Below are 26561 nucleotides of genomic sequence, written 5' to 3'. Positions count from 1 at the left end.
ATGGCAACAGCATGGATGGAACTGGAGAGCATTATGCTAAGTGAAATAAGCCAGGCAGTGAAAGACAAACACCATATGATTTCACTTATAAGTGTAACCTAATCACAAAATAAACAAATGAGCAAAATAGAATCAGAGACATGGAAATACTGACAGTGACCAGAGGGCAGAAGGTAGGGGGTTAGCAGGGGAAATAAGAGGAAGGTACAAGTCAAGGGACATGAATAGAGGACTCATGGGCACAGGCAGGGCATCAGGATTGACTATGGGATGGGGGGGCAGGGCAGGAGAGAGCGAAGAGGAAAATGTGGGGTAACTGCAACTGAACAATAAAAAAATAATGAATAACACCCCCCCAAAAAAGCAAACAAAAATAAATAAAATAGCCTTTCATTTTCATTAAAAAAGGCAAATCCAAAAAGTATTCTTTCCTTTAGAATAATTTCCTTCAAATTGGGCACTTGGCCTTTTGGGAAGGAAGAATGAAATCTCTGGGAGTTCCAAGCAGTTTGGTAGTGAAGAGGACCAAATACACGTTACCTGCGTGAACGGTCTGATATAGCCACAGGTTTCATAATCATTACAGGAGGAAGTAGAATATCCTCTCCATAAAAAGGAACCCCAAAATTACAAATATCAAGTTACTAAACGTTTAAGGATTCAGTGCTTCATACCAGTTTCAGAATAATGCCAAAAGCTTTAAGTTATTTAAATATTTTTAAAGACTACAATAAAATTTGTATATAGACAAAAATACATAAGTATAGCTACTTTCTGGGGGGGGTTCATTGCATTTTATACTTCAAAGATAGAAATTAACAGGTCTGGGAACACACCAAACCCTGTCTCAAGATCTGTAGTCAGTGAATATTTTGTCAGTTGCAAAATGTCTGATTGCCATTAATGACCTAAAGTGTTGGAATTTATTCCAGTTTTCAAATAAACTCAGCTGAAATTTGTTTGATTAGCAAACCAAAGCAAACAAGAGTCTCACAGGCATGAATGAGAAAGGACAATGAAAAAAATCAAGATTACAGGTCAATTGCATGGCATTTTCTAAGGGGAGGGGCAGATTTAAACTATGAGAATATTTTCACTTCCTTTAGTTTGTCCAAATCTGTTTTCATCCATGATTAACTCATTGGAATTTCTTTGTACAAAACAACAGCTCTTTTAGAATTAAGTTGATAATAATCTCTATAATACTCATATTAAAAATATACAAAATAAAATTCTTCTGTGAATTAGAAATAGATGTTTTCCATAGACATTAACTCTTTCTCTTTATTCTATTCTCACTAATTTCACTAATTCAGTTAATCATTCTAAAGAATTTTTATTCCCTCACTCTACTCATACAGTAAGTAAAGGAGTTACTATACCATCCAAAATTATAGCCTTAGGGGGAAATCATGAATTCTCAGAGAAAACATCCTCTTTTGGGTAGAGCTAGGGATAGGGTGGGGGTTAGAGTGGGAACATGGTTCTTGCGGGCCTGGGTATCATATATGTAATCCTGAAGTGCCTATTTTAACAGGAAAGGGGAAATGAAATATATCTAAACCTAGAATTTATAGACATTAGCTGTTTTTAATCCATATTATCTTCACACCTCACATTACACTGAAAAATCTTGATAACTTGAGGCTTTGCTATTTTTGAATATCAAATGCCTTTACAACATCAATAAAAAATTTTTGAGGTAATAATCCTTTCTATACTATCACGTATGTATCAGAGGCATAACTTCTATGCCCTGCTTTGCCTCTTCGGAGCTCATTTGTGGAAAGCACTTTTAAAGGGCAACCACAGTGAGTCAAGCATGTTGTCTCCACAATTGCACAGCTGTGGTATCGCTGAGCACGTTTCTATTAATAACACTATGCTATTTATAAGCAGAACATTCTAATTGTGTTGATTTCGTTAGGCCTTGTCATATGGCTTCTTTTAGGGTTTTTAAAAGTGAACAGCTGGTTTTCACAACATTTATTAAATAATTATGATTGAAAATTTAGCTTCAAAATATAAAACTTTGCTCAAGTTTTACTTGGCAACAACAGTCGGCATAAATTATTCAAGATGTGATATACGACAGGTGCAATGTTCTTATAAAATGTCCTTTTTACTTCTACTAGGGTAGAAAATTATTAACCCCCCTAGAATACTAATCAAAAGAGTGGAGTGCTTCAAACAGTTATGCTAATGATTATTAGAATTAAGGTGCATTTGAAAAATTAGATAGAATAATGAATTAACTATAATTAGCCTTTTAAAAAGAATTAGGGCCACAAGAACAAAATTACTTCTGTCACTTTAAAACCCACTACATTTCTAAGTCTTCAATAAATACGTTCAGTTCTTTCTCCTATATTTCCTATATCGGTCTCAACCAAAATTGTTCTACCCTCCCCTTCAATGTCTGTTACTATTTGATTGCTCATCAGATGTTCCCTGGACCTCATGTATAAGGTTCCAGAAGCATGGCTAAGAACACAGGTCCTATCTGATAATATTCAAGAATACTAATAATTAACTGGATCATCTCTTTTATGCTTTATAAATAAATAGCAATACATTTTGGTGGTTTAGGATAACAAGTTTTTCAACTCAATATATTAGAATATGATAAAAATCCTACCTGCTCAACTGTGACAAAGTAAAGGACTAGATTCTAGCGTTGCTCTGTCATCTCCTAGCTTTATGAGACTGGGCAAGTTACAAGGAAGTTACTGGTTAAAATGAACAGATAAGCATTTGATCTGGAAGGTGAAAAATCAACAATCATTTTAAGAATAAGGGAGTTAAACACATATTCCAAACTTCTCAGCTCTACTGAATGGGATGAAAGTAAAGAAACAAATATTAAAGAAATCCTTCAAGTCATCCAAGAACATCTACTTCTTATAACCAGTTGAAGACATGTTTCTAGTCTTACACAGGAAGTTTTGCACTTTACATTCCTTATAAACAAGTCATATCACTAGTTATATCACTAATTGGGGAAGATTACACTTTTTGTTAAGCAAAAAAATATGACTATAGGTATTATGTATATTAAAAACTCCAAAGTATTTAGTTTTTGATGCAATTGAAAGAAAAATATAAGGTAAAGTTTCTCAATCTTAAAATTAAACAAGTCATATAAAAATTATTTCAAATTTGGTTTTATGTTTAAAATATTATAACAGCAGCATAAGAAAATTGATTAATTTAGTAAATTTTTATTTAAAAAGGTAAATCATGCAAAATAACATTCCACCAATTTAACATATTAAAATAGGCAAATAAAGAGAATAATGATTTTACATAAAATGGGTAAATAAAAGAAGCAATTAGTTCATAGGAATAAAATAAAAACATGAAAAGATGTTCAATCCCAATAATTAAACAAATACAAATTAAAACAATGAGATTTATTTTTTATCTATAAAAATAAAGTTTGATGATTTAGTGTGACAAGGATTTGGGAAATAAGCACTCTCATACAGTGTCAATTAAAGTATAAATTACCAAAAAATTATGAAAGCAACTTTTAAATATCTACCAAGGTAAAAAAAAAAAAAGTGCTCTCTTTGCTACATTTCCACTTTTGGAAATTCACCCTACATAAATGCTTACACGATAATGCCAAACATGTGTGTAAATAATCACTGCAGCAATGACCATAGTAAAAAAATAAAACAACCTAAATCACTACCAAGCCTGACTAAATTAAGTTTATCCATATAACTAAACGTAACACCATCATTAAAAGATGTAAATCTGTATTGATAACATGGAAAATGGTCCAAATATATTATTAAGTGATGCTAGAAAGTGTTTTGGGTTTTTTTGCTCATTAATTTATCTCTTTCATTAGATTCCTCTCGTAAATGAGATCATACAGTATTTGTCTTTCACTAACTGTATAATTACATTTTCAAATACTCAATTTTAAGTACAGTCATTACTTGATAAAGTTTGGTGATTTTGAAGTGTTTTATTTTTTAATTTAATTTTATTTTATGATTACTATTTTTAATGTTTCATTGTTTATGCTATTACAATTGTCCCTTCTTCTTTCCCCCTACCTGGGCCCCAAACCCTTCTATAATCAGTCCCCATACTGTTGTCCATGTCCATTGGTCTTTCTTATATGTTCTTTGACTAATCCCTTCATCTTCTTTCAGTCCCCACCTCGCTCCTCCCCTCTTACAGCTGTCAGTCTATTCCATGATTCTATACCTCTGGTTCTATTTTGCTCCCAAGTTTATTTTGTTCATTAGATTCTACTTACCAGTGAGATCATACAGTATTTGTCTTTCAGTGACTGGCTTATTTCACTTGCATGATAGTCTCCAGTTCCATCCACACTGTTGCAAAGGGTAGGACCTCCTTCTTTCTTTCTGCTGTGTAGTATTCCATTGTGTAACTGTACCATAGTTTTTTAATCTACTTACATACTAATGGGACTTAGGCTGTTTCCAAAACTTGGCTATTGTAAATAGCACTGCCATGAACACTGGGGTGCATAAATTCTTTTTAATTAGTGTTACAGGATTATTAGGATATATTCCCAGGAGTGGAATCACTAGGTCAAAGGGCAGTTCCATCTTTAATTTGTTGAGGAAACACCATACTGCTTTCCCACATTGGCTGCATCAGTCTGCATTCCCACCAACAGTGCACTAGGGTTCCCTTTTCTCCACATCCTCTCCAGCATCTGTTGTTTGCTGACCTATTGATGATAGCCATTCTGACTGGTTCGAGGTGACATCTCATTGTGGTTTTAATTTGCATCTCTCTGATGGCTAGTGATGCTGAGCATCCTTTCATATGCTTAAGGGCCCTCTGTACATCCTCCTTGGAAAAGTGTCTGTTCTGGTCCTCTGCCCAGTTTTTTCATTGGATAGTTTGTCTTCCTGGTGTTGAGTTGTATGAGTTCTTTATATATTTTGGAGATTCAATGCTTGTCCGATGTATTTTTGGCAAATACGTTGTCCCAGAAAGTCAGTTCCCTCTTCATTTGATGATGGTTTCTTTAGCCATGCAGAAGCTTTGTAGTTTGATGTAGTCCCATTTGTTATTTTTTTCCCTTTATTTCCCTTGTCCCAGGAGATATTTGGCAAAAATATTGCTACATGAGATATCCAAAATTTTACTGCCTATTTTTTCTACTAGGATTTTTATGGTATCACAGTTTATATTTAACCCTTTTATCCATCTTGAGTACATTCTGGTGTATGGCATAAGTTGGTGGTCTAGTTTCCATTTTTTGCATGTACCAGTCCAGTTCTCCCAACACGACTTATTGAAGAAACTATTTTAACTCCATTGTATGCTTGTGTCCCCTTTGTCAAATATTAATTGACCATAAAGACATGGGTTTATTTCTGGGTTCTCTATTCTGTTCCGTTGACCTGTGTCTGCTCTTATGCCAGCTCCAGACTGTTCTGATTACAGTGGCCTTGTAGTAAAGTTTGATATTAGGTATTGTGATACCTCCAACTTTGTTCTTCATTCTCAAGATGCTGAGGCTATTCAAGGTCTTTTTTGATGCCATATAAATATTTGGAGTCCTTTCCTAGATCTGTGAAATATGCCATTGGTATTTTAATAGGGATTGCGTTGAATCTATAGATTGCTTTGGGTAGTATGGCCATTCTAATGAAGTTAATCCTTCCATTCCATGAACACAGTATATGCTTCCATTTATTTGTAAATTCCTCAGTTTCTTCAGTGTTCTATAGTTTTCCGAGTATAGGTCTTTTACCTCCTTGGTTAAATTTATTCCTAGGTACTTTATTTTTGTTGTTGTTGTTGTTGCTAGAGTAAATGAGATTTTTTCTTAGCTTCTCTTTCTGATAGTTCATTGTTGGTGTACAAAAATGCCATCAATTTCTGACTGTTGACTTTGTATGCTCTACTTTGCCAAAGTGGTTGAGTAGTGTTTTGCTAGAGCCTATAGGGTTTTCTATGTATGCTATCATGTCATCTGCGAATAATGACAGTTTTACTTCCTCCTTTCAAATTTGGGTGCCTTTTATTTTTTCTTCTTGTCTGATAGCTCTGACTAAGGTTGAATGAGAGTGATGAAAGTGAACACCCCTGTCTTGTTCCTGATCTTAAGAGGAGATCAGGGATGCTTTTAGTTTTTGCACTTTGAATATGATGTTTTCATATATGGCATTTATTATGTTGATATGTGCTCCCTCTATTCCCACTTTGCTGAGTTTTTTTTTATGATAAATGGGTGCTGAATTTTATCAAATGCTTTTTCTGTACCTATTGATATAATCATGTGATTTTTGTCTTTCATTTTCTGTATATGATACAGTACATCTACTGATTTGCAAATATTGTACCATCCTTGCATTCCTGGGATGAATCCCACTTGATCATGGTGTATGATCTTTTTAATGTATTGCTGGATCTGGTTTGGTAATATTTTCCTAAGGATTTTAGCATCTATGTTCATAAGAAATACTAGCTTGTAATTTTCTTTAATTGCTGTGTTTTTACCTGGTTTAGGAATTAGGATAATACTGGCCTCATAACAAGAGTTTGGGAATTTTCCCTCTTCTTGAACTTTTTGAATGAGTTTGAGAAAGACAGGTATTAATTCTTCTTTGATTGTTTGGTAAAATTCACCTGTGAAGCCATCTGGCCCAGGTCTTTTGTGTGCTGGGTGTTTTTTGATTACTGCTTCAATTTTGCTAGTTGTTATTGGTCTATTCAGGTTTTCTGCTTCTTCCTGATTCAGATTTGGAAGAATTGTGTGTTTCTAGAACTGTGTGTATTTCACCCAGTTTGTCCAATTTCTTGGCATACAGTTGTTCATAGTGATTTCTTACACTTTTTTGTATCCTGTAGTATCAGTTATTACTTCTATTTCATTTATTTTGGGGGTCCTTGCTGTTTGTTTCTTGATGAATCTGGTTAAAGGTTTGTCGGGTTTGTTTATCTTTTCAGAGAACCAGATCCTGGATTCATTGGTCCTTTGAATTTTTTTTTTAAGTCTCTATGTCATTTAATTCCACTCTAATCTTGATTATTTCCTTCTTTTTGCTCCCTCTGGGCTTTGTTTGTTGTTGTTACCAAAGTTCTTTTAAGTGTTGGTTTACATTGTTATTTGAGATTTTTCTGTCTTCTTTAGGTAGGCCAGTAATGCTATGAACTTCCCTCTTAGGACTGCTTTCGCTGTGTCCCATAGATTTTGGGTTGTTGTGTCCTCATTTTCATTTGTTTCCAGATACTTTTTGATTTCTTCCTTGATCTCATTGTTAACCCATTCATTATTTAATAACATGTTGCTCAGCTTCCATGTATTTGAATGTTTTTTGAGTTTTTTTCTTGAGGTTTGTTTCTAGTTTCAAGCCTTTGTGATATGAGACGATGCTTGATATGATTTCAATTTTATTGAATTTGTTGAGGCTTGTTTTATGTCCTATCATGTGGGTCTATTTTGAAAAATATTCCACGTGTGTTTGAGAAGGATGTATATTTTGCTTCTTTGGAGTGAAATGTTCTTTAATATCAATTAAGTCCATTTCATCTAAAGTGTTGTTTAATGTCACAATATACTTACTGATTTTTGTTTGGAAGATCTATCCATTGTTGACATTGTAGTGTTAAAATCCTCTACAATAACTGTATTGCTCTCAATTTCTTTCTTAAGATCCTCCAAGATTTTCTTTATCTATTTAGGAGCTCCTATATTGGGTGCATATATGTTTAGAAGGGTTATATCCTCTTGTTGACTATTCCCTTAAGTATTATGTAATGACCTTTGTTGTTTCCTGTTATGGCCTTTGTTTTTAAGTCTATTTTGTCTGATATAAGTATTTTTACCCTAGCTTTTTTTTTCATGTCCATTTTCATGGAATATTTTTTCCATCCCTTCACTTTCAGCCTGTGTAGATCTTTTGTTCTGAGGTGGGTCTCATGTAGACAGCATATAAGCAGGTCATGATTTTTATCCATTCAGTTACTCTGTCTTTTGATCGGAGCATTTAATCCATTTACATTTAAGGTTATTATAGATAGGTACTTAATGCATAGCCATTTTTCCCCTTTGTACTTCTGTTCCTCTCCCTCACCCACCCCCTCTATTTCTCTTTCTACTTAAAGCAGTCCCTCTAGCCTCTCTTGCAGTTCTGATTTGGTGGAAATATACTCCTTTCACCTTTCTAATTTTTATTTTTTAAATCTGGGAAGCTCTTTGTATTTCCTTCCATTTTAAATGACAGTCTTGCTGCATAGAGTAGTCTTGGTTGTAGGTCCTTGCTTGTCATTACTTGGAATATTTCATGCCAGTCCCTTCGGGATTGTTGTTTTTCTGTTGAGAAATCAGATGATAGCTTGATTGGAGCTCCACTGTATGTTACTGTTTCCCTCTTGCTGCCTTTACAATTCTCTCTTTGTCTTCAAATTTTGCCATTTTAATTGTGATGTGTCTTAGAGTGGGCCTCTTTGGGTTCATCTTGATCGAGAACTTCTGTGCTTCCTGAACTTGCATGACTGTTTCCTTCACCAAGTTAGGGAAGTTTTCTGTCATTATTTTTTCAAACAGGTTTCCTAGCCCTTGCTCCCCCTTTTCTCCTTCTGCTGTCCCTATGATGCAAATATTGATACATTTCTTGTTTTCCTGGTGCTTCCTTAAACTATCCTCATTCCTTTTAAGGCTTTTTTTTTTTCATTTTGTTGATCTGACTGGGTTTTTTTCTACCTTGTCTTACAACTCACTGCTTTGATCCTCTGCCTCGATCCTCTGCTTCATCTAGCCTGCTTTTAATTCATTCTACTGTATTCTTCATTTCAGATATTATATTCTTCATTTCTACCTGGTTCTCTTTCATAGTTTCTATGTCTTTTTTCATACTGATATAGTTCCCACTAAGTTTCTTGTAGTTCTCACTAAGCTCTTTGAGCATCCTTATAACCATTACTTTGAACTCTGTCTGATGAGTTGCTTACCTCAATTTCATTTAGCCCTTTTTCTGGAGATTCCTCCTTTTCTTTCATCCGGAGGGTTGTTTCTTAGTCTCCCCATTTTAGTTGTCTCTTTGTGTTTGTTTCTATGTATTAGATTGATCTGCTTTGACTCCCTCTCTTGTGGGGTACCCTTATGTGGTAGGAATCCTGTGGGACCCAGTGGTGCAGACTCCCTGGTCTCCTGATCCGGATGCGCTAGGAATATCCTTTGTGTGAGTTATGTGGACTCTCCTCTTGTATTTGGGTCCTGATTGTTATTGGCCCATTCATTTGTGGGAACTCCCCTCTAGCTGGCTGACTAAGAGGCTCAACCCCTACCCCATCTTGTACATTGTTGTATAGGTACTAGCAGGACAAACAAAACAATACAAGACAAGCAACCCACCAAACACAACAGCGATATCAACTACAAAAGAACAAAGAATAATAAAAGTGGGAAGATAAATGGAATAGTAGAGAAAAGAGAAAAGGGAAAAGAATATGAGAAGACCAAAAGAAAGAAAAGTGATAATTACAGGAAAAGAGAAGAGAACTAGTGATGAATCAACAGAGGAAAATGGGGAGAAGGAACACAGAAAGAGAAAAATTAACAAAAATAATAAAAGGAAAGAAGAAGGGAACAGTGGAGTAATCAAAGGTGAGAGTAAAATAAGAGGTATGAAAGAAAAAAGAGAACACCAAAAATAGAAGAAAAAGGAAAAAATACATACAAAAATAATAAAAGGCTATGAAAAAGAAATATAGTGAAAATGGTGAAAAAAACAAAGTGGATTTGTCTCAGCAGAGTTTGGTTCTTGCCTTCTGATTTCTCCCTTTGGATGCAGCTCTAACATCTGAGTGTGGTGTAAGCCAATGTCGGGTGCTGTCCACATCTTGCCCTTGGCAGCCTTATTGAACCTACAATCAATCCATAGCTTATGGTTGATTCTTCCAGGCTTTGTTGTTCCCAGGATTGACCAAGCTGCCCTGAAAAGCTGGCTTTTAACAGCACTGGGTCCAGGGGTGTGTCAGCAAATGTCCCATGTCACTGCAGGATCCACCTCTGCCTTTCTCTGTCTGCCAGACTGCTGTCATCCTTAGGCTAGTCGCAGACCCAACTACTTCTGAGAAGGCTTCTGACGTAAACAGTGGGCTGTGATTCCTGGATCTCCTGTGGCAGGTGCCTTCCAAATTTCAGGGAAGGTAGTGGGTATGTTCCCTCTCCCGGAGCCACTAGTCTGTCTGGGATTTTTCCCCTGTACTTGTCAGGGCAGGGCCCTAGTAGGCCTTGTCAGCCCAGCTATTGGGTCGGTCAGATGCTGTAGGGTGTTTCTATGGCTCTCCCATGAGAGGGAAGTGCCAGTCTGTTTTCCAGGAAAGTGAATGGGTTGCCTGCACACTTCAGGCAGTCTCTTATACCCACTGCGTCTGTTTAGCAAGCATTAAGATGCAGGATTGGAGAAAAGAAATAAGTAAATAAAAATAGACAAACAAACAAACAAAAAACCACCAAGACAGAGCCAAACTGAAAGCAGAACAAAAAAAGTGCAAGGAGGAGCAAAGGGGATTCCAGAGGGTGGTGGAATGGTAGCCCACAGGGCAAGGTAACTTATTTTCCCCTGGGAAGGGCTAGCTCTTCTCAAGAAAGATGGCTGCTGTGGAGCCCATGTACATCTCACCCTGAAAAATTCCACAGCCACTCTCCCAAGTCTCTCCCCAATGCCTTCCACTCTAGACTTCCCTCCAGTGCCCCAGTCCAACCGCCTTCTCTTCACTGGGGCCCAAGGTGAGCAGCTACGAGCACAAACCCCTTGCTTTGCCCCTTTAGGAAAAAAAAAGATGGGGGGATGGTCTCTAGTAGATTTTGTCTCTCCACAGTAGAAAGAGACTCCGTGGCCTTTCACCACTGGTTTTGCTACGTGATGGGCTGCTCTCGGCACTGCTTCTCTGTGCTTGGGAGCCCAGTCTGTGGTCCTAGCTTCTCTCCTCTCATGGGGAAGCTCTTACAGCTGTGCTGCCTCCTCAACTGGCCATCTGGGTGAAGTAGGCTGGCCCCTTTAAGATGTCCCAGCCCTTTATACCAGACTGTGGGGTGGTTTTTTGGCCATCCTTGGTTAAAAGTCTCTTTTTCAGGTAGCCTTTAGTTGGACTTGGGTAATTGTTCTTTTCTTTAATTTTATTTCCAGTCTGGTTCTGGGAGAAGGTACGTGATCTATCCTTTTACTCTGCTGCCATCTTAGAGGCCCCCTAAGAAGTTATTTTCTTTCACCCTAGTGTTTTAAATCCTTGCTACTCAAAATGTGGTCCTCAACCCAAAAATATTGGTGTGATACCACCTGGAAGATTGTTAGAATCTGACACTGTGCCTAAGGCCTACTAAATCTCCATTTCAACAAGATTATATGTGGTTGGTATTCACATTAAAGTTTTAGAAGCAGAGACTGACAGTCCTAGGTATGCCCACAATTCCTTGGGCATGCCCATATCACAGAATTTATTATAGACCATTTACAACTTTGTTTCCTTGTCTACATTCCCAAATTAGACTGTGAGATTGTTAAAGGCAAGTTCTAACGTTTTTGTTGTTATTGTTCTATTTCCATTGCACCTGGTACAAAGTAGATTACTTCAAAATCTTAATAAGTGAGCAAGAATAAATAAAAAGTAAGTGCAAAATTTAGTTTATCATTTTTATAGTAATTCAACTATATAGCAATATAGAAATATTCATTACAAATGACAGAAAAATTAATCTTTAGAAAGTAATTTTGAAAAACCACTATGTTTGAGTGTATACATATCCTAGAAACACATTACAAAGTATTTTTTATCCTCACCAAATCATACATAAATCCAGAACTATTCCTAAATCCTCTTATAATATTTGTCCTTCCTTTTAAAAAGCTCCCCACTGAAATTATCATATAAAATCGCTAGTTTGGGCACAAGCCAGCAATCAAAAAGAAAGGAAGAAATTACTTTTAGATTTCTATTGTTTTCCTGATGACACACAAATTATGCTGCTGTTTATCTCTGAGGCTGCAGCTGCTGCTGGCTCTGCGTCACTATTTACTATAATTACTGCCTTCAGAGTTCATTCTGACCCATGTCCCATTATAGGATATGCCCAGGCCAGATGAGCAATTTCAGAAATTAGTAGCACTCATGGATGTTTACCAAATCGTGGCAGCAGAAAAGTGTCTTTATAATAGCATGAAAATTCCTTAGTATATATACATTTACCCTTCAACAAAAATCCTCACCTGGCTGTTTCTCGCCACTCAGCATCCTCACCTTCACGCCAGCAAATCTCATCCAGCTCTGTGAAAAGGTCATGAGGAATGTGCTCCTCGTCATCATCTTCAGTTCCAAGAATAAACTGTACCCGCTGTGAAGGGGTATCTATGGAAAACCAGAGACATGAACACGCATTACCAAGACTTCATGCTCAAAATGTTCCGGCTACCTCCTTCATCACCATTCCAAGGCCCTTACCCCCACTACCACACTCATCTAAAGTAAACTTGGGAGTTAAAACTAAATTTAGCATTATATTAAGTCTAGCAGAATTTGAGAGAATGAATAAAATAGTAAACAATGTATAGATATTATCAAAAATAAAATCAAATGTGAATGTTATTTTGGATCATTTATAACATTCATGAAAAATACTTCTATTCTCTCTCACACATATCTCTCATCATATATGCTATATATTTTTTAAATATTCAGAAGAGTATACTATGATAAAATCACTTATACTAAAACTACACTGAATATAATTTACCAAAAAACTCCCTAGTGATGTTTCTCTGTAATCACACCCAAGTCCTCCCCCCAACCCTCAGCAATGACTGATCTGGTCTCCACTTCTTACAGCTTTTCCTTTTCCAAAATGTCATATAAATGGAAAAATATGACATATAACCTTTTGTGATTGTCATTATTCACTTAGTATAATGTCTTTGAGGTTTTGAAATTTATCTGTGTCACTGGGTGTATCAGTAGTTCATTGTTTCTACTGCTGAGGAATAGTCCATTGTAGAAATGTACAGTTTGTTTATCCACCCACTTGTTGAAGGATATTTAGGTTGTTTCCAGTTTGGGGCAATTATAAATAGAACTATTGTAAGTATTCTTCTATAGGTTTTTCAGTTGAACGTAAGTCTTTATATTTCTAGGATAAGTACATAGGAGTAGGATTGCTAGGTTCTTTCTCTTTTTTCTTTTTTGCTCAATCCTTCTACCCCTGTCCTCCCCCTACCCCCAAGCTGTCAACCTGCTCTCCATCTGTGAGTCTGTCTTTATTTTGCTCGTTAGTTCAGTTTGTATAAATAAATGTTTGTGGTGGGACCCTGCCCCTACTTAACTCATTAGACTTATTTTCTGCCACTCTATGCCCCATTCTCTTCCCAGTATATTAGCCATCTTTTAGATTTTTAAAAATACCATGTTTTTTCCCACTTTAGGGTTACTGCATACACTGTCTCCTCTCCTATATATCATTCAGTGTCTACCTCACTGTAATAAACACTTGAGCAAGCCTACCTAACCCGCCTTGCAAAACACACACACACAAGCATATAAGAAAATTCATATGCAAACAATTAAATCAGCTGTTATCCTAACTCATAGCACTCAATACTTCTCTTTGTCACACTTATCTGAATTGTAATTTAAAATTTCTTGTGAAATCATAACAATATATAGTAAATAGAACATATATCCATCTTCCAGATTTAGTCTTTTGGAGGGAGGTAGGGCTAAGTCCCAAGAGAGGAAATTATGCATGCAAAATTATTTTTCCTGTTATAAAGAATTTTATAAATGTTACTGATAATAATTAATGCTGATTCTAGTGGGATGGTTATAGTGATAATATAGGTCTCTCAAAACAGACAGATTTAGTATTCGACGCCCCCTAACTTTATACAGCGATGGAGACAAGGACCACACTGATGGCATCTCCTCTCTGAGAAATCTTGGGAAATAGCTGGACATATTCATATGAATACACCTTGCCTTATAAAAAGATGAATAAGGAGAAAAATTGGGAGTCTATAAACATATTATAAGTCAATGGGAAGTCTAAAAATCTAGATGGTCCAAAGGAAGATCATACCTCTGAAAAATATCTACATCAGGATCAAAAGAAAATGTCCATAATTTGTGGGGATCCTCTCTAGACTACGAAAACATAGACTCTACCAAGCATAAAAACAAAAGCGAATTAGGAAAGAACAGAAACAAATGTAAAGAAAATAAAATGAGATAAGAAAGAAATTTAAGGAAACCAAAAATGCAAGAACAAAATCAATATCTCTAATAAAAGTAGTAAAATGCAGAACTGATGCTGTAATCAAATTAATAATATAGAAAGGGTGATTTTAAGTTACAAAAGAAAATGATAAAGAGGAGAGATCATAAATCCAGCATGCAGAAAATTAATTCACAAATAAGAGACCAAATTAAATGGAACAGAATTAGATAAAAGAGAAAAATGTTTTCTATGTGGAAAAGTATCTGTGTAAACAGATTTGAAAAGGCCTTTTAATATCCCACCATTAGGCCTATCTTAGCAAGTTTTCTTAAATAAAAGGACACAAAAATGTCTATAATCACTGAAGTTCCAAAGAGAAACTCTAAAAATAAAAAGACAAAGACTATAGACTTCTCCTCAATACTTAGCAAAAACAGTTATTGGATAAAGCCATATCTATATGGCATCACAAGTAAAATTGTTACCCAAACTTCACATGCCATTAACTTACTTCATATCTGAATAAGCTGAATGGGGGGATGCGCATTTGAGGAAGGTTGGAAACTATTTAAAATAGTGGAGACTCTGTTCTGCTTGAAGGATGATGAGAATAATCCAGTTGAGAGGAAAAGGTCATTTAGGCTATAAATTGTATAAGTTTCCAGGTGGGAGAGAACAGGAAATAAACATAATTAAAAAGAAAACTCCCTTATTGTATTAAAAGGGAAAAAAGGATAGCTTCAGATGTTAACATATAGGCCTGTATATTTAATAGGAGGGAAGTTGAGTGAGTTCTTTCTGGTGACACATTTTCCCTCCGAGGTACGAAGCATCTGCTAAGTGATGGTGAAAAGGGGCATGCTGGAGAATGGTAAAGAAGGTTGAAAAAAATTTTTTTCAAAACTCAAGGAAATGTAATAGAATTGGGAAGAGGTGTTGAAGTTCTGCGTAGATCATGTGTTCAGATGGTTACAATCTGCCCTGCTGCATGACTGCATCCCGCAGAGCATGCCTACTGGGGGGGGTGGGCAGGGAGAGAGCAGAGACATGGAGGAAACCCAACATTAGTATCAATTTTTTTAATTGGGGTGAAGATGAATAACACTATAACAGGGGACCGAAGATATTTAGAATATTAGCAAAACTATTATTAAAATTACAAGTTACAAAATCATAATAGGATAAGAAAATAAATAAAGATTATTACATGGATAGAAAAAAGGTAAAGAGATCAAGTAGTTGCACAAGCAAGTAAGAAGAGAAGCTGTGGTTAGAGAGCAGGGTGAGTGCATTAGTGAATTTGAAGGTGGAGGAATTATGGATGGGTAAGTGAGCTGGGTGCAGTGAAGAAGGTCATAGGAGATGGGAAGGTCAAGGACTAAAAGCTGGGTTCTTGCTTAAATTATGTATAAAGGCTCTCATGGCTCTGAGAAATTGTTAACAACTGCTATATCACTATATGTAGATATTCTGTAGCTACTTTCAAAGGAAGAGCATTCAAAATAGTGAAATTTTACATCCTAAAATGAAATTTGGGTAATTATCAACAGTGTAAGTGGGAACTTTGTAAAGCATTTCCCCCCAGATTTTCAAACTACTTAGAGCAATGACTATTATTTGTATAAAGTATGAAGAGTTTGTACAACTAAGATTTTCTACTTAAGTGTATTTTCCTCAATCACAAATCCAAGACAATTCTCACCTTCACGAAGCAGATGCGTAAGAGAAAAATAAAGATTAAGCTTTCTCTCTCCTTCTTCTCCCCAATCCATCCAACACGACATATTTTAGAAAGGTTAAAACAATTTTATAACAATGAAGTATACTGTTAATTTGGATTGCACAAACAAGTACAATATTATTACAGTCACAAATATAATAAAAACAAAGTGACTCTTACCGAAGGAAGGTGACTCCCTTCCATCCTCCAATCCCGAATCTCTCTCTCTGTCTCTCTTCCTATGTTTATGACCACGATGCCTGTGACGTCGATGGCTTTTCCTTCCACCCAGGGGCACGTGAACTCCGATAAATAGTGTCCGATGACCTTCATCAGGAGTAAAAGCACAAATTAAACCCTAAATTATTCACAGAAGATAGTTTACATGTTAATGGAAACTCAGTTCAATTCAATCCAGCAAATAATTTTTGTGTTTATAACGGGTATAAATCTTAGGGCTTGCTACTGTATTTTGGTACTATACCTATTTAAGTATACCATAGGTTTATCACAAACATTTACAATACTAATTATTTGGTTATATATTTTATAATCACCATTAGTTTATTAACTGTCTTAATCTCTCTGTGTCTATTTCCCCAGTTTATAACTATACTATTGTCATTTTAAAAAGTCACTCTATTTTCTACCTACCCTCAACTAACCAATTATCTCATCAGTTCTTTTCCCTTCCCAGTTAAGGGTCTGAAATGATCAGTATTTAATAAACCATATTTCACCAAGGTCTCTCGTAATGCCAAGTCCTTTGGAGTGTTTCCAGTTCTACTGTTCTTATCTGTGGCACTTGATATCATTGGCCCCTTTCTTCCCTATGACAACTTTCTCTTGGCCCTCTTCCTTCTTCCTTTGTTTTATTTATATCAGTTTCCTTGGATGGTTCTTCTTCCATTTACCCATTCAAGGTTGGGATCCCCAGGACTCTGTCCTTGACCTCATGATTTCAACTAATAGATAGGTAGGATAGATGGATGGATAGATAGGTAGACAGATAAGTAGATAATCACATGTATTATATATATAAATATTTTATATGTTTTATATATACACTTATATATCTAATAATGTATTAAATTATATATATCAGGCTCTGAGACCCATATGTTGGCACTTTAAACTCTCTCTCAGACCGCAGACATCCTTCCCAAAGGCAGGTCAAGTTCAGGATGTCCATGAAATTCATCCTTTTCTTTGTTCCCTAAGTAAAAACTATCTATCACCTATCTCAGTAAATGCACTATCTACCCAGTCATCTCAAAGCCCATCCAATTGATCACTAGATTCTCCTTTACCTCTCTTGAACCCATCCCCTCTTGAACACCCCTAGAGCTACTGTCTCAGTTTGGAGCCTCGTCATTTCTCACTGGGACTATCGGAACATTCTCCTTAGCATTTTCTTTTCTAACTCCAATCTTGTCCCACCTCATCTATCCAGTATACTGATGGATTTTTTCTTCAAAAATGAAAATATGACTACATTATTCTCCTGATTTAAACTCACTGGTTGCTCTCTGTTTCCTATAGGATAAAAATTTTACTACTCTAAAAAGCCAACCAATATCTGACCTCTGCCTATTTTTCTGGCCAGGCTTCTAAACACACTCTTCCAGACACTACAAGGCGGTACGTACCCCTTCATTTGTGAATTTTCCAGATTTTCTCAAATCTCTCTGCTGTTACTTAATGCCCTCTTATTCTTCCTACTACATGAAACACCTTTGTCTCTCCCGACTATCTAATGAATACTTCTCTATCTCCAAAGTCTCAGTTTAAGGATTTTAAAACTTTCCACACCCCCTCACTCCAAATATAGTTGACTGCTTTTTCCCCTTAATCACATACACCAAAGCACAATGACTCTTGTTTGTAATTATATACTTATAAGCAGTTTTTCTCTTGTGAATCTTCCCTAGGAAAGGCCCATGTATTTATTCACTTTGTTTCTTTGGCACCTAGCACAGTGCCTTGCATAGAGCAAATACCTAACAAATGTTTACTGATATGATGAACAATTTCTTGAGTGATATTATGCTAAGGTATCAATGATACAAATATAAATAAGACATTATTTTATTCTTATATATCAGCAGGTTTCAGCTTTCCCAACTTATATAAAAAGTATGATATATTGCCCCGGGCATCCCCTGGACATATGTATCAGAATCAATAAGGAAAAGATGAAATCCCCTCACCCAAACAGACATGCATTAATCTATGAGGTCAACACAACTGCAAATTTTCAACATCATTATTTTCATGTAAATTGAACAAATAATCTAAAATGTATAATGAAAAGCTTGAAAGAAAAATAACATAACATCTTAGGAGACTCAGACATCACATACTACAAATATGAATCCTTAAAATGATTTACAAACTCTGGCATCTTAAACATTAGTAACTTCAAATTACTTGGACAGTCACTACATTGTACTCCTCTACTCTAATAAATTGAAGGCTACCTATCGATCAGGGAGAAAAGTAGAGAGCAAGAAAGAGAATTCAGATAGAGCCTTGCATAAAATTAGCACTTAAGAGTCAGAAAAAGAGAAAGCAAAGGCTTAAAAACAATAAAAAGATGAAATCACAAACTTCCAACCACAGACATGTGAGATTACATACCTGCTTTCATCCCTACTCTGTCCGGGAACTGTCTTTTTGGTTCCAAGTAAGGAAACAATTTCTTACACAATATAAAGTATTAATAAATTTTATCACATTAACATCAGGAAATTTATTAAAAGAGAGTGGGGGAGCCACAAAACATGAAATCTACAAATCCTAAGAAAAAAGATGAAAACTCAATGGGGAAAAGATGCAAGAAAAAAAACTTTGAACGAACACATAACAAAAGAGAAAATCCAAATGAGTATGGAATGGTGCTCAACTCAGGGAAATAGAAATTCAAACCAAAATGACATATCTCTATATTCTTATGACGTTGGCAAAAATTGAAATGGTTGACAATGCTGTGTCTTGGTGTGATGCATACCAGTTTCTCATATAGTTCTAGTAGTAGTATACTATTGGAAAATCTACTTTGAAACAGTATGTCATTTTCTACTGAAGTTGAAAACAGCCATACTTTATGACATAGCGGTTTCTCTGGAACTTAGAGAAATTCATGCAGATGTGTATGTGTATGAATGCCTAAAGAAGCACTGTTTGTAAAGACAAAACACTCAAAACAACCCCAGTTTTGAGTAGGGGTTGCAGTAGGTTGCAGTAGGTTGCATTCAAACAATGGGATATATACAACAGTAATAAAAAAATCTACAGCTATGCACAGCACAAACACTATTGAGTTCCCTTTATTAAATATTAGAAATTTAAAAACTATTCCAGGATGCATACACAGAAAAAGATCAATAGAAAAGCCAGAATAATTGTTACCTCTGACATAAAGGAGAGTAGGAGTCAGGACTGGGGAGAGTCACATGAGCAGCTTCTGTGATGCTAGAAATGTTCTATTTCTTGACACAAGTCTTTGCTTTACAAATACTTATTAAACTTTATACATAAGCTTTCTGCACTTTTCTGTATGTATGCTTCACTTCACAATTTAAAAAAATTTTAAAAGAAGCCAAAGAAGAGTTTCAAGAAGGGAGCAGATACCAGTTTATATGCTATTGCATAAAGGATTCAAACAAGATTAAGACTAAAAATTAGCCATTACAGTTGAAAATTCGTATTTATCTGAAATTTCTTGACCACATTTTGAGTAGACGGGGAAGTAAGTAAAAATTGAAGAACTTTAGACAGTGAATATTCCATAGAGCTGCAAATGAAGGCTTTACAGAGAGGTGGTATTTAGGCTAAACCTTAAAGATTGCTAAGGTTTCTAACCCTTACTGATTAAGATAACCATTCCCAGACAGACAAAAATAAGAGGCACCATGAAACTTGTTGGCAAGTCCAAAGGGCCTGGTTGGTTGGGTGTGGCAAATGTTGACCCTGTTTGTGGAATATTAATTTGATGGGCAATTGCCAGAAGTAACATCCTAAGAAGTTGCCAAATGAAGGCTAAAATAAACAATCTGAAACTATATCCAAACTTAATCGGGTAAGAAGAGGATGCCAGGAAACACAGCTGAACTGATGTCTTGAAGATAGTAAATGCAAAGTAGACCAGACTGAAGAAATTTCCTGAGGCGGAATCTTGCAGGGCTAATTAAAAAGTCAAGACATATTTGGGTAAATAACTATGAGTGTAACTGATGGATTATATAATAAACTACGTTTACCTTTGTTGCAAACTGCAGACTCTCTTCCAAAGTGGCTGTATCATTGAGCATTCCAACCAGCAATGAATGAGAGTTCCTGTAGTACCACATCCTCACTCGCATTTAGTGTTGTCAGTACTTTGGATTTTAGCTATTCAAGTAGGTGTGTGGTGGTAACCTTATTGTTTTAATTTGCAATTCCATATTTGCAAAATATGATGTTGAGCATCCTTACATATGTTTATTTACCACCCGTACTTTCAGCTCTTCTCCTATTTTGTAATTGGATTGTTCATTTTCTTATTGTTGAATTTTAAGAGTTCTTTGTATATTTTATTGATTTTTAAATTATTTTAAAATTTATTTTTTTATTTTATTATTTTTATTTTTTGTCTTTCTGTATTTTAGATAACAGTCCATTATCAGATACATCCTTTGCAAGTATATTCTCCTAGTCTGTGGCTTGTATTTTCCTTTTCATAACTGCCTTTCACAAAGTAGAAGTTTTAATTTTAGAGAAGTCCAATTTAATAATTTTTCTTTTATGTTGTATGTAAAATGTCATTACCCAATTCAAAGTCACCTAGATTTTCTCCTCTGTAATCTACAAGTTGCATAATTTTTGTTTTTACATTTAGCACTATGATCCACTTTGACTTAATTATTATAAAATGTGTAAGATCTGTCTAGATTCTAATCTCAATACCTAGTTCACTTTCAGGTATTTGCCCCAGTGAGTTGAAAACCAATGTCCACACAAAACCCAGCACAAAATTGTTCATATCTGTTTTATTCATAATTGTCAAAAATGGGAAACAACCAAGATGTCCTTTAATAGGTGAATGAATAAACAATGGAGTATTGTTCAACAATAAAATGGAGCTATCGGCCACAAAAAGACAGAGAAAACAAAAATTCATATTGCTAAGTGAAAGAAGTCAGTGAGAAAGCTATATACAATGGGATTGCAACTCCATGACATTCTGGAAAAGGTGAAACTATAAAGACAGTTAAAAAAAATAAGAGTTTGCCAGGGATTCCGGGAGGGGGACGGGTAGGGATGAACAGGTGGAACACAAGGCATTATTAGAGAAGGGACACCATCCTGTGTAATACTGTAATGGTGTAAACAAATAATGAACCCCATTGTAAACTGTGGACTTTAGTTAATAATACTCTATTAATATTGGCTCATCAATTTTAAGAAATGTACCTCACTAATGCAAAATGTTAACAATAGGGAAAACTGCAGGGAGGAGCATAACTCTCTGTGCTTTCTGCACAATCTCTGCAAACCTTGAACTGCTTTTAAAAATAAAATCATAGCACTGAGTAGTTATAAAGAAATTTATCTTATGAGAAAGCAAAAGCATGAATAAGGGAACATTCATGTCAGTTGAGCAGATTACATGTAAGTGGGGAGGGCTAGCACTGTGTTCTTATGGTCACATATTTTAGGAAAATTTGTGAATTTAACATACCTTTATGATGGGGAGCACTTGAGTGTGGACAATTTGGGAAACTCAAAGGAAACAGAGTTGGAGATATATTTAGGTTGGTTTAAATGAAACATATTTATGTGATTCACAGTCACTTCCATGTTTGAATAAGTTATTGTTAGCTACCCCGGAGTAGGATCAGCTCCCAGTGATACCCATAGTATCAACTAAGCCAAACTCACCTAACATTGTGACACAAAGGGTCAAGGCTAAGTAGAGTCACAGAATCAGAGGCATCACAATCTGGAAGCTCATGGGTAGTGGAGAAGCAAGGTTCCAACTGTACCAGAGTTACTCTCTAGAACATTCTTCCAAATCTTACAGGTCATATATGCAAGAAACTTGACAGACATTTTCTTAAATTTTAAGACCACCTTATAATTTTTCATGAAATTGTAAGTAAGTTGTAAAGATGAAAGAAACCTTTCTGGACTATTATGAATGAAAATAAATTCTAATTAATCATGATAAAGATAATTAATTTTCTATACTCTCAACAGAAAGTAATATTTTAAATGTTTGATATTAGAGGTAAAAAATGGAGAAAAAGAATACAGATATGTGTCCAGCAGTTAATTAAAAATATCATGTTTTTTCTCCAAATGTTATAATTTTGTACTTTGTATAAAAATACTTTGTTATTATTCTGTATAATTTGCCTCTGTACCTAATTTATATTCAAATTTTAAATTCTTTCTCTCAGAGAACCCAGAAAATAGTGTAACCTTCAGGCCCCACAAAACCTAAATCTGCCAGGGATACCATCTGATGTGGGCAGCCCCCAATTTTGTATCTCCGACGCAAGCCTTGTATCCACACTCCAAACCGACACATCCAACTGCTTACCTGACACAACCACGGCAACCAAAAGACAGCTTAAAATAAACATGTTCAGGGCTGAATTCCTAACCTGCTCCCATCCCAACTCCCTCCAAAAAACTGCTCCTCCACCATCTTGTCCATCTCAGTGGATGACAAAACATTTTGCTAATTGCTCAGACCAAAACCTTGGGACGATTAAAGACCCCTGTTTTTTATAAGCCCATAACCAATCAATTGGGAAATCTGTTGGTACAACTTTCAAAATGCATCCAAGAATTACTCCACTTGTCATTTCACTTCACCACTCTGGTCAGGACCACATCATACACAACCTGCATTATTGCAATAGCCTCCTAACTGGGCTTCTCAGGTCTATCTTTCGTCCCGGCAGTCTGTTCTAAAACACAGCAGCCGATGTCATCCCCTTAAAATGCAAGTTAGATCATGTCATTCCTCAACTAAACCTTCTGACGTCACTCCATTTCATTCAGAGAAAAAGCAAAGGGTTTTCTAATGCTTTACAAGGCCATCTGTGATCTGCACGCCCCATCCCTGTAGTTCTGATATCCCCTCCTGCTGATATCCCCTTCACTCCCCCTCACTCCAGCCATAAGGCCTCCTTACTGTGCTCACAACGATCCTGGGAACTTCCCACTGTCCTGTTAAATATATTTCAACTGGATAAATATATCCAGAACAGTGCTTGAGAGTTCTTGGTGCTCAATAAATTTTTATTGAGTATATAAATCTTTGCATAAAGAGATATTTTAAGTAAAATATATAAATAACAGACATACTGCATTATGCTAGTAAATTCTTTCATAAAAGTAAGAATGGAAACAAAGCTAATGGCCAGAAATCTCATTGCAACAGTATTGAAACTACCACATCCATGGTTATAAAGCCATAGAGAAAATATTTTCAGGTTTCTGCATGATTAAATTATCTGAAGCAAAGAACAGTGGAATCTGGGTTAAAGGACAAGCTTTGGAAGTTAAAGATTCACTGAATAGAGATCCTTACAGAGATACAGACACATCTCCCAGATTTATATGTTCACATTTCGAAGAAAATGAAGCCCCAGAGCTGCTGGTTTATATTCCAAAGGGTTTAAACTGGGGGCTTTCCCCCTTTTTCCTGAGATTTATTTATATAAGGGAGAAGAGATTTCTCTCCCTCTCTCAGTAAAGGAAAAGACAGCTATATAGCAATTCCTATACAAATTCCCAGGTTCGTAATCTTAGAGCTCTCCTCCTGTGTGTGTAACCTCACACTGAAGGGGAAGAATGGGGCATGGAGACCAATGTGGTTATTGCTGTAAATAATAATAGTAGTCTGCATCTGATCCAAAAACCTCATGCTTGCTTTCAGGATAAAATTAACATAGATATAAAAATTATCAATGAGTTTAGAGGTTTTCTACAAAGGTCGTATGAGATAATAGAATAGACAAAAAAAATTAAACATGAGTCCTATAATATAGTAGATACTCACATTTGTTAATTGCCTTTCCCTTTCATTATCCTCACCTTCAGTGTCTTAAATGAATACAAAGGCAAAATAAAATTTTCCTGTCCTATTTCATTGTTTTCCTGCTTCTTTCTATATTGACAACTTTTTAAATCCCAACTGTAATAACCTAGCCTAAGGAACTAGAAAATAAGCTCAGATTCAGTGGAAAACAGTATTTAAATAAATAACATTTCCAGGTTAATATTACCATAAATTTTTCCTATAATATTATATCCAAAATTGAATTTTAATTCTCATAGATACTACTTAAGAAAAAAAATCAAGAAACTCAGTAATAAATGTTATTATTCTGAAATGACTTGGCATTTATTAAACCTAATCTAAATTATTTTTAAAGATTATTAGGAATAATTTTAATTTTATGATAAAGACCAAAATTTTAGTTTAAAGGGGGCATCCTTTCAAATGAGTTTTTAAATTAATCAGTTAACAAATTAATTTTATATCATGTTAAAAACCCCAAAACCAATAAAAATACAGATCATTGAGATGTGAATATATTCTGAAAATATTAGGAAGAATGGAACAGCAATACTAAAAGTTTTTTTGTTTGTTTGTTTTCTTTTTTTTAATTTTTTTAATATATTTATTGATTATGCTATTACAGTTGTCCCATTTCCCCCCCCCACTCCACTCCATCCTGCCCACCCCCCTCCCTCCCACATTCCCCCCCTCCATAGTTCATGTCCATAGGTCATACTTATAAGTTCTTTGGCTTCTACATTTCCTACACTATTTTTACCCTCCCCCTGTCTATTTTCCACCTATCATCTGTGCTACTTATTCTCTGTACCTTTACCCCCCTCTCCCCCTCCCACTCCCTTATTGACAACCCTCATGTTCTAGTTGTTTGCCTAGTTTGCTCTCGTTTTTGTTTTATGTGTGGCCGTTAATAACTGTGAGTTTGCTGTCATTTTTACTGTTCCTATTTTTGATCTTCTTTTTCTTAGGTAACTCCCTTTAACATTTCATATAATAAGGGCTTGGTGATGATGAACTTCTTTAACTTGACCTTATCTGAGAAGCACTTTATCTTCCCTTCCATTCTAAGTGATAGCTTTGCTGGATACAGTAATCTTGGATGTAGGTCCTTGCGTTTAATCTTGGGTAATGTAATTATGATGTGCCTTGGCGTGTTCCTCCTTGGGTCCAGCTTCTTTGGGACTCTCTGAGCTTCCTGGACTTCCCGGAAGTCTATTTCCTTTGCCAGATTAGGGAAGTTCTCCTTCATTATTTGTTCAAATAAGTTTTCAATTTTTTGTTCTTCCTCTTCTCCTTCTGGCACTCCTATAATTCGGATGTTGGAACGTTTCAAGGTGTCCTGGAGGTTCCTAAGCCTCTCCTCATTTTTCCAAGTTCTTGTTTCTTCATTCTTTTCTGGTTGGATGTTTGTTTCTTCCTTCTGGTCCACACCATTGATCTGAGTCCCAGTTTCCTTCTCATCACTATTGGTTCCCTGTACATGTTCCTTTGTTTCTCTTAGCATAGGCTTCATTTTTTCATCTGTTTTTCGAATAGATTCAACCAAGTCTGTGAGCATATTGATAACCAGTGCTTTGAACTGTGCATCCGATAGGTTGGCTATCTCTTCGTCGCTTAGTTGTATTTTTCTGGAGCTTTGAAGTGTTCTGTTATTTGGGCCATTTTTTTTTTTTTTTTTTGTCTTGGCGAGTCTGTTACTTTAAGGGGCGGAGCCTTAGGTGTTCCTGGGGCGGGGTTGCGCTGGTCGCTGTGCGGTGACGCTGTACGTGGGGGAGGGGCCAAGAGGGAGCAATGGTGCCCGCCTCACTCTCCTCCGGATTTCAATCTTTCACTCTGCTACCCACAATCAAACTGGGTCACTCTGGTGCTGGTTCCCGAGTAAGAGGGGCTGTGCACACTCTAGGCCCCTGTGGGTCTCTCCAACAACCTCTCCTGTGAGGCTGGGAGTCTCTCCTGCCGCCCCAACCCCCAGGGGCGCTTTCAATCAGAGGTTTGAGGCTTTATGTCCCCGAGCTGGAGCCCTGGGTTGCGCAGCGGTCTGCTTCTCTGCCCGCTGTTCGTCCGGTTTATCTATGGGCGAATGTGGTGCCGCCGGGTGCTACCCGCTGCTCTGCCTGCCCCACTCTCCGCCACTCTGAGTCCGGCCCTCTGGGTTTATCTGTGCAAATGTGGGGCCGCAGGGTCTGCTAGTGCTCAGACTGCCTGCGCCATTTGTCCCACACTCTGCCAGTCTCAGTCCCGCCACAGCCACGCGAGTCCTCTCCACCCCGGTGCCCGTCTCCACCCCTCCTACCAGTCTGGATGAATGTTTATTTTCTATTTCCTTGGTGTCGGTCCCCCTTGCTGTTCGATTCTCTGTCAGTTCTCGTTGTGCAGGAGGCGCAGTGTGTCTACCTACGCCGCCATCTTGGTTCTCTCACTAAAAGTTTTTTTTAGCGATAAGTATAGAACACTAAATTCAGAATTTACCTGTACGTTAGTTGATGGAAAATACAATTTCCCCATTAGAAAAACAAAGGGTTCATTAAAGATAACACTGCTTTTTGAGCACA

General features: G+C 36.3%; 1 protein-coding gene across 8 annotated transcripts in view; it reads right to left on the bottom strand.

Moving 5' to 3' along the window:
- Window positions 1-26561, bottom strand: part of SLC4A10 (solute carrier family 4 member 10) — a 271426-nt gene that overhangs the window by 124352 nt on the left and 120513 nt on the right. For all 8 annotated transcript variants that reach the window (XM_024579743.3, XM_024579742.3, XM_071220660.1 and 5 more), the window contains exons 3-4: window positions 16113-16259; window positions 12216-12354 (exon numbers count right to left, since the gene is read on the bottom strand). In XM_024579743.3, the coding sequence (XP_024435511.2) occupies window positions 12216-12354; window positions 16113-16259 (286 nt within the window). The remainder of the gene's footprint in view (window positions 1-12215; window positions 12355-16112; window positions 16260-26561) is intronic.

Source organism: Desmodus rotundus, chromosome 2, assembly GCF_022682495.2.
Source record: "Desmodus rotundus isolate HL8 chromosome 2, HLdesRot8A.1, whole genome shotgun sequence".
NCBI classification, from domain to species: Eukaryota; Metazoa; Chordata; class Mammalia; order Chiroptera; family Phyllostomidae; genus Desmodus; species Desmodus rotundus.
This window is presented reverse-complemented; position numbering and strand designations above follow the sequence as displayed.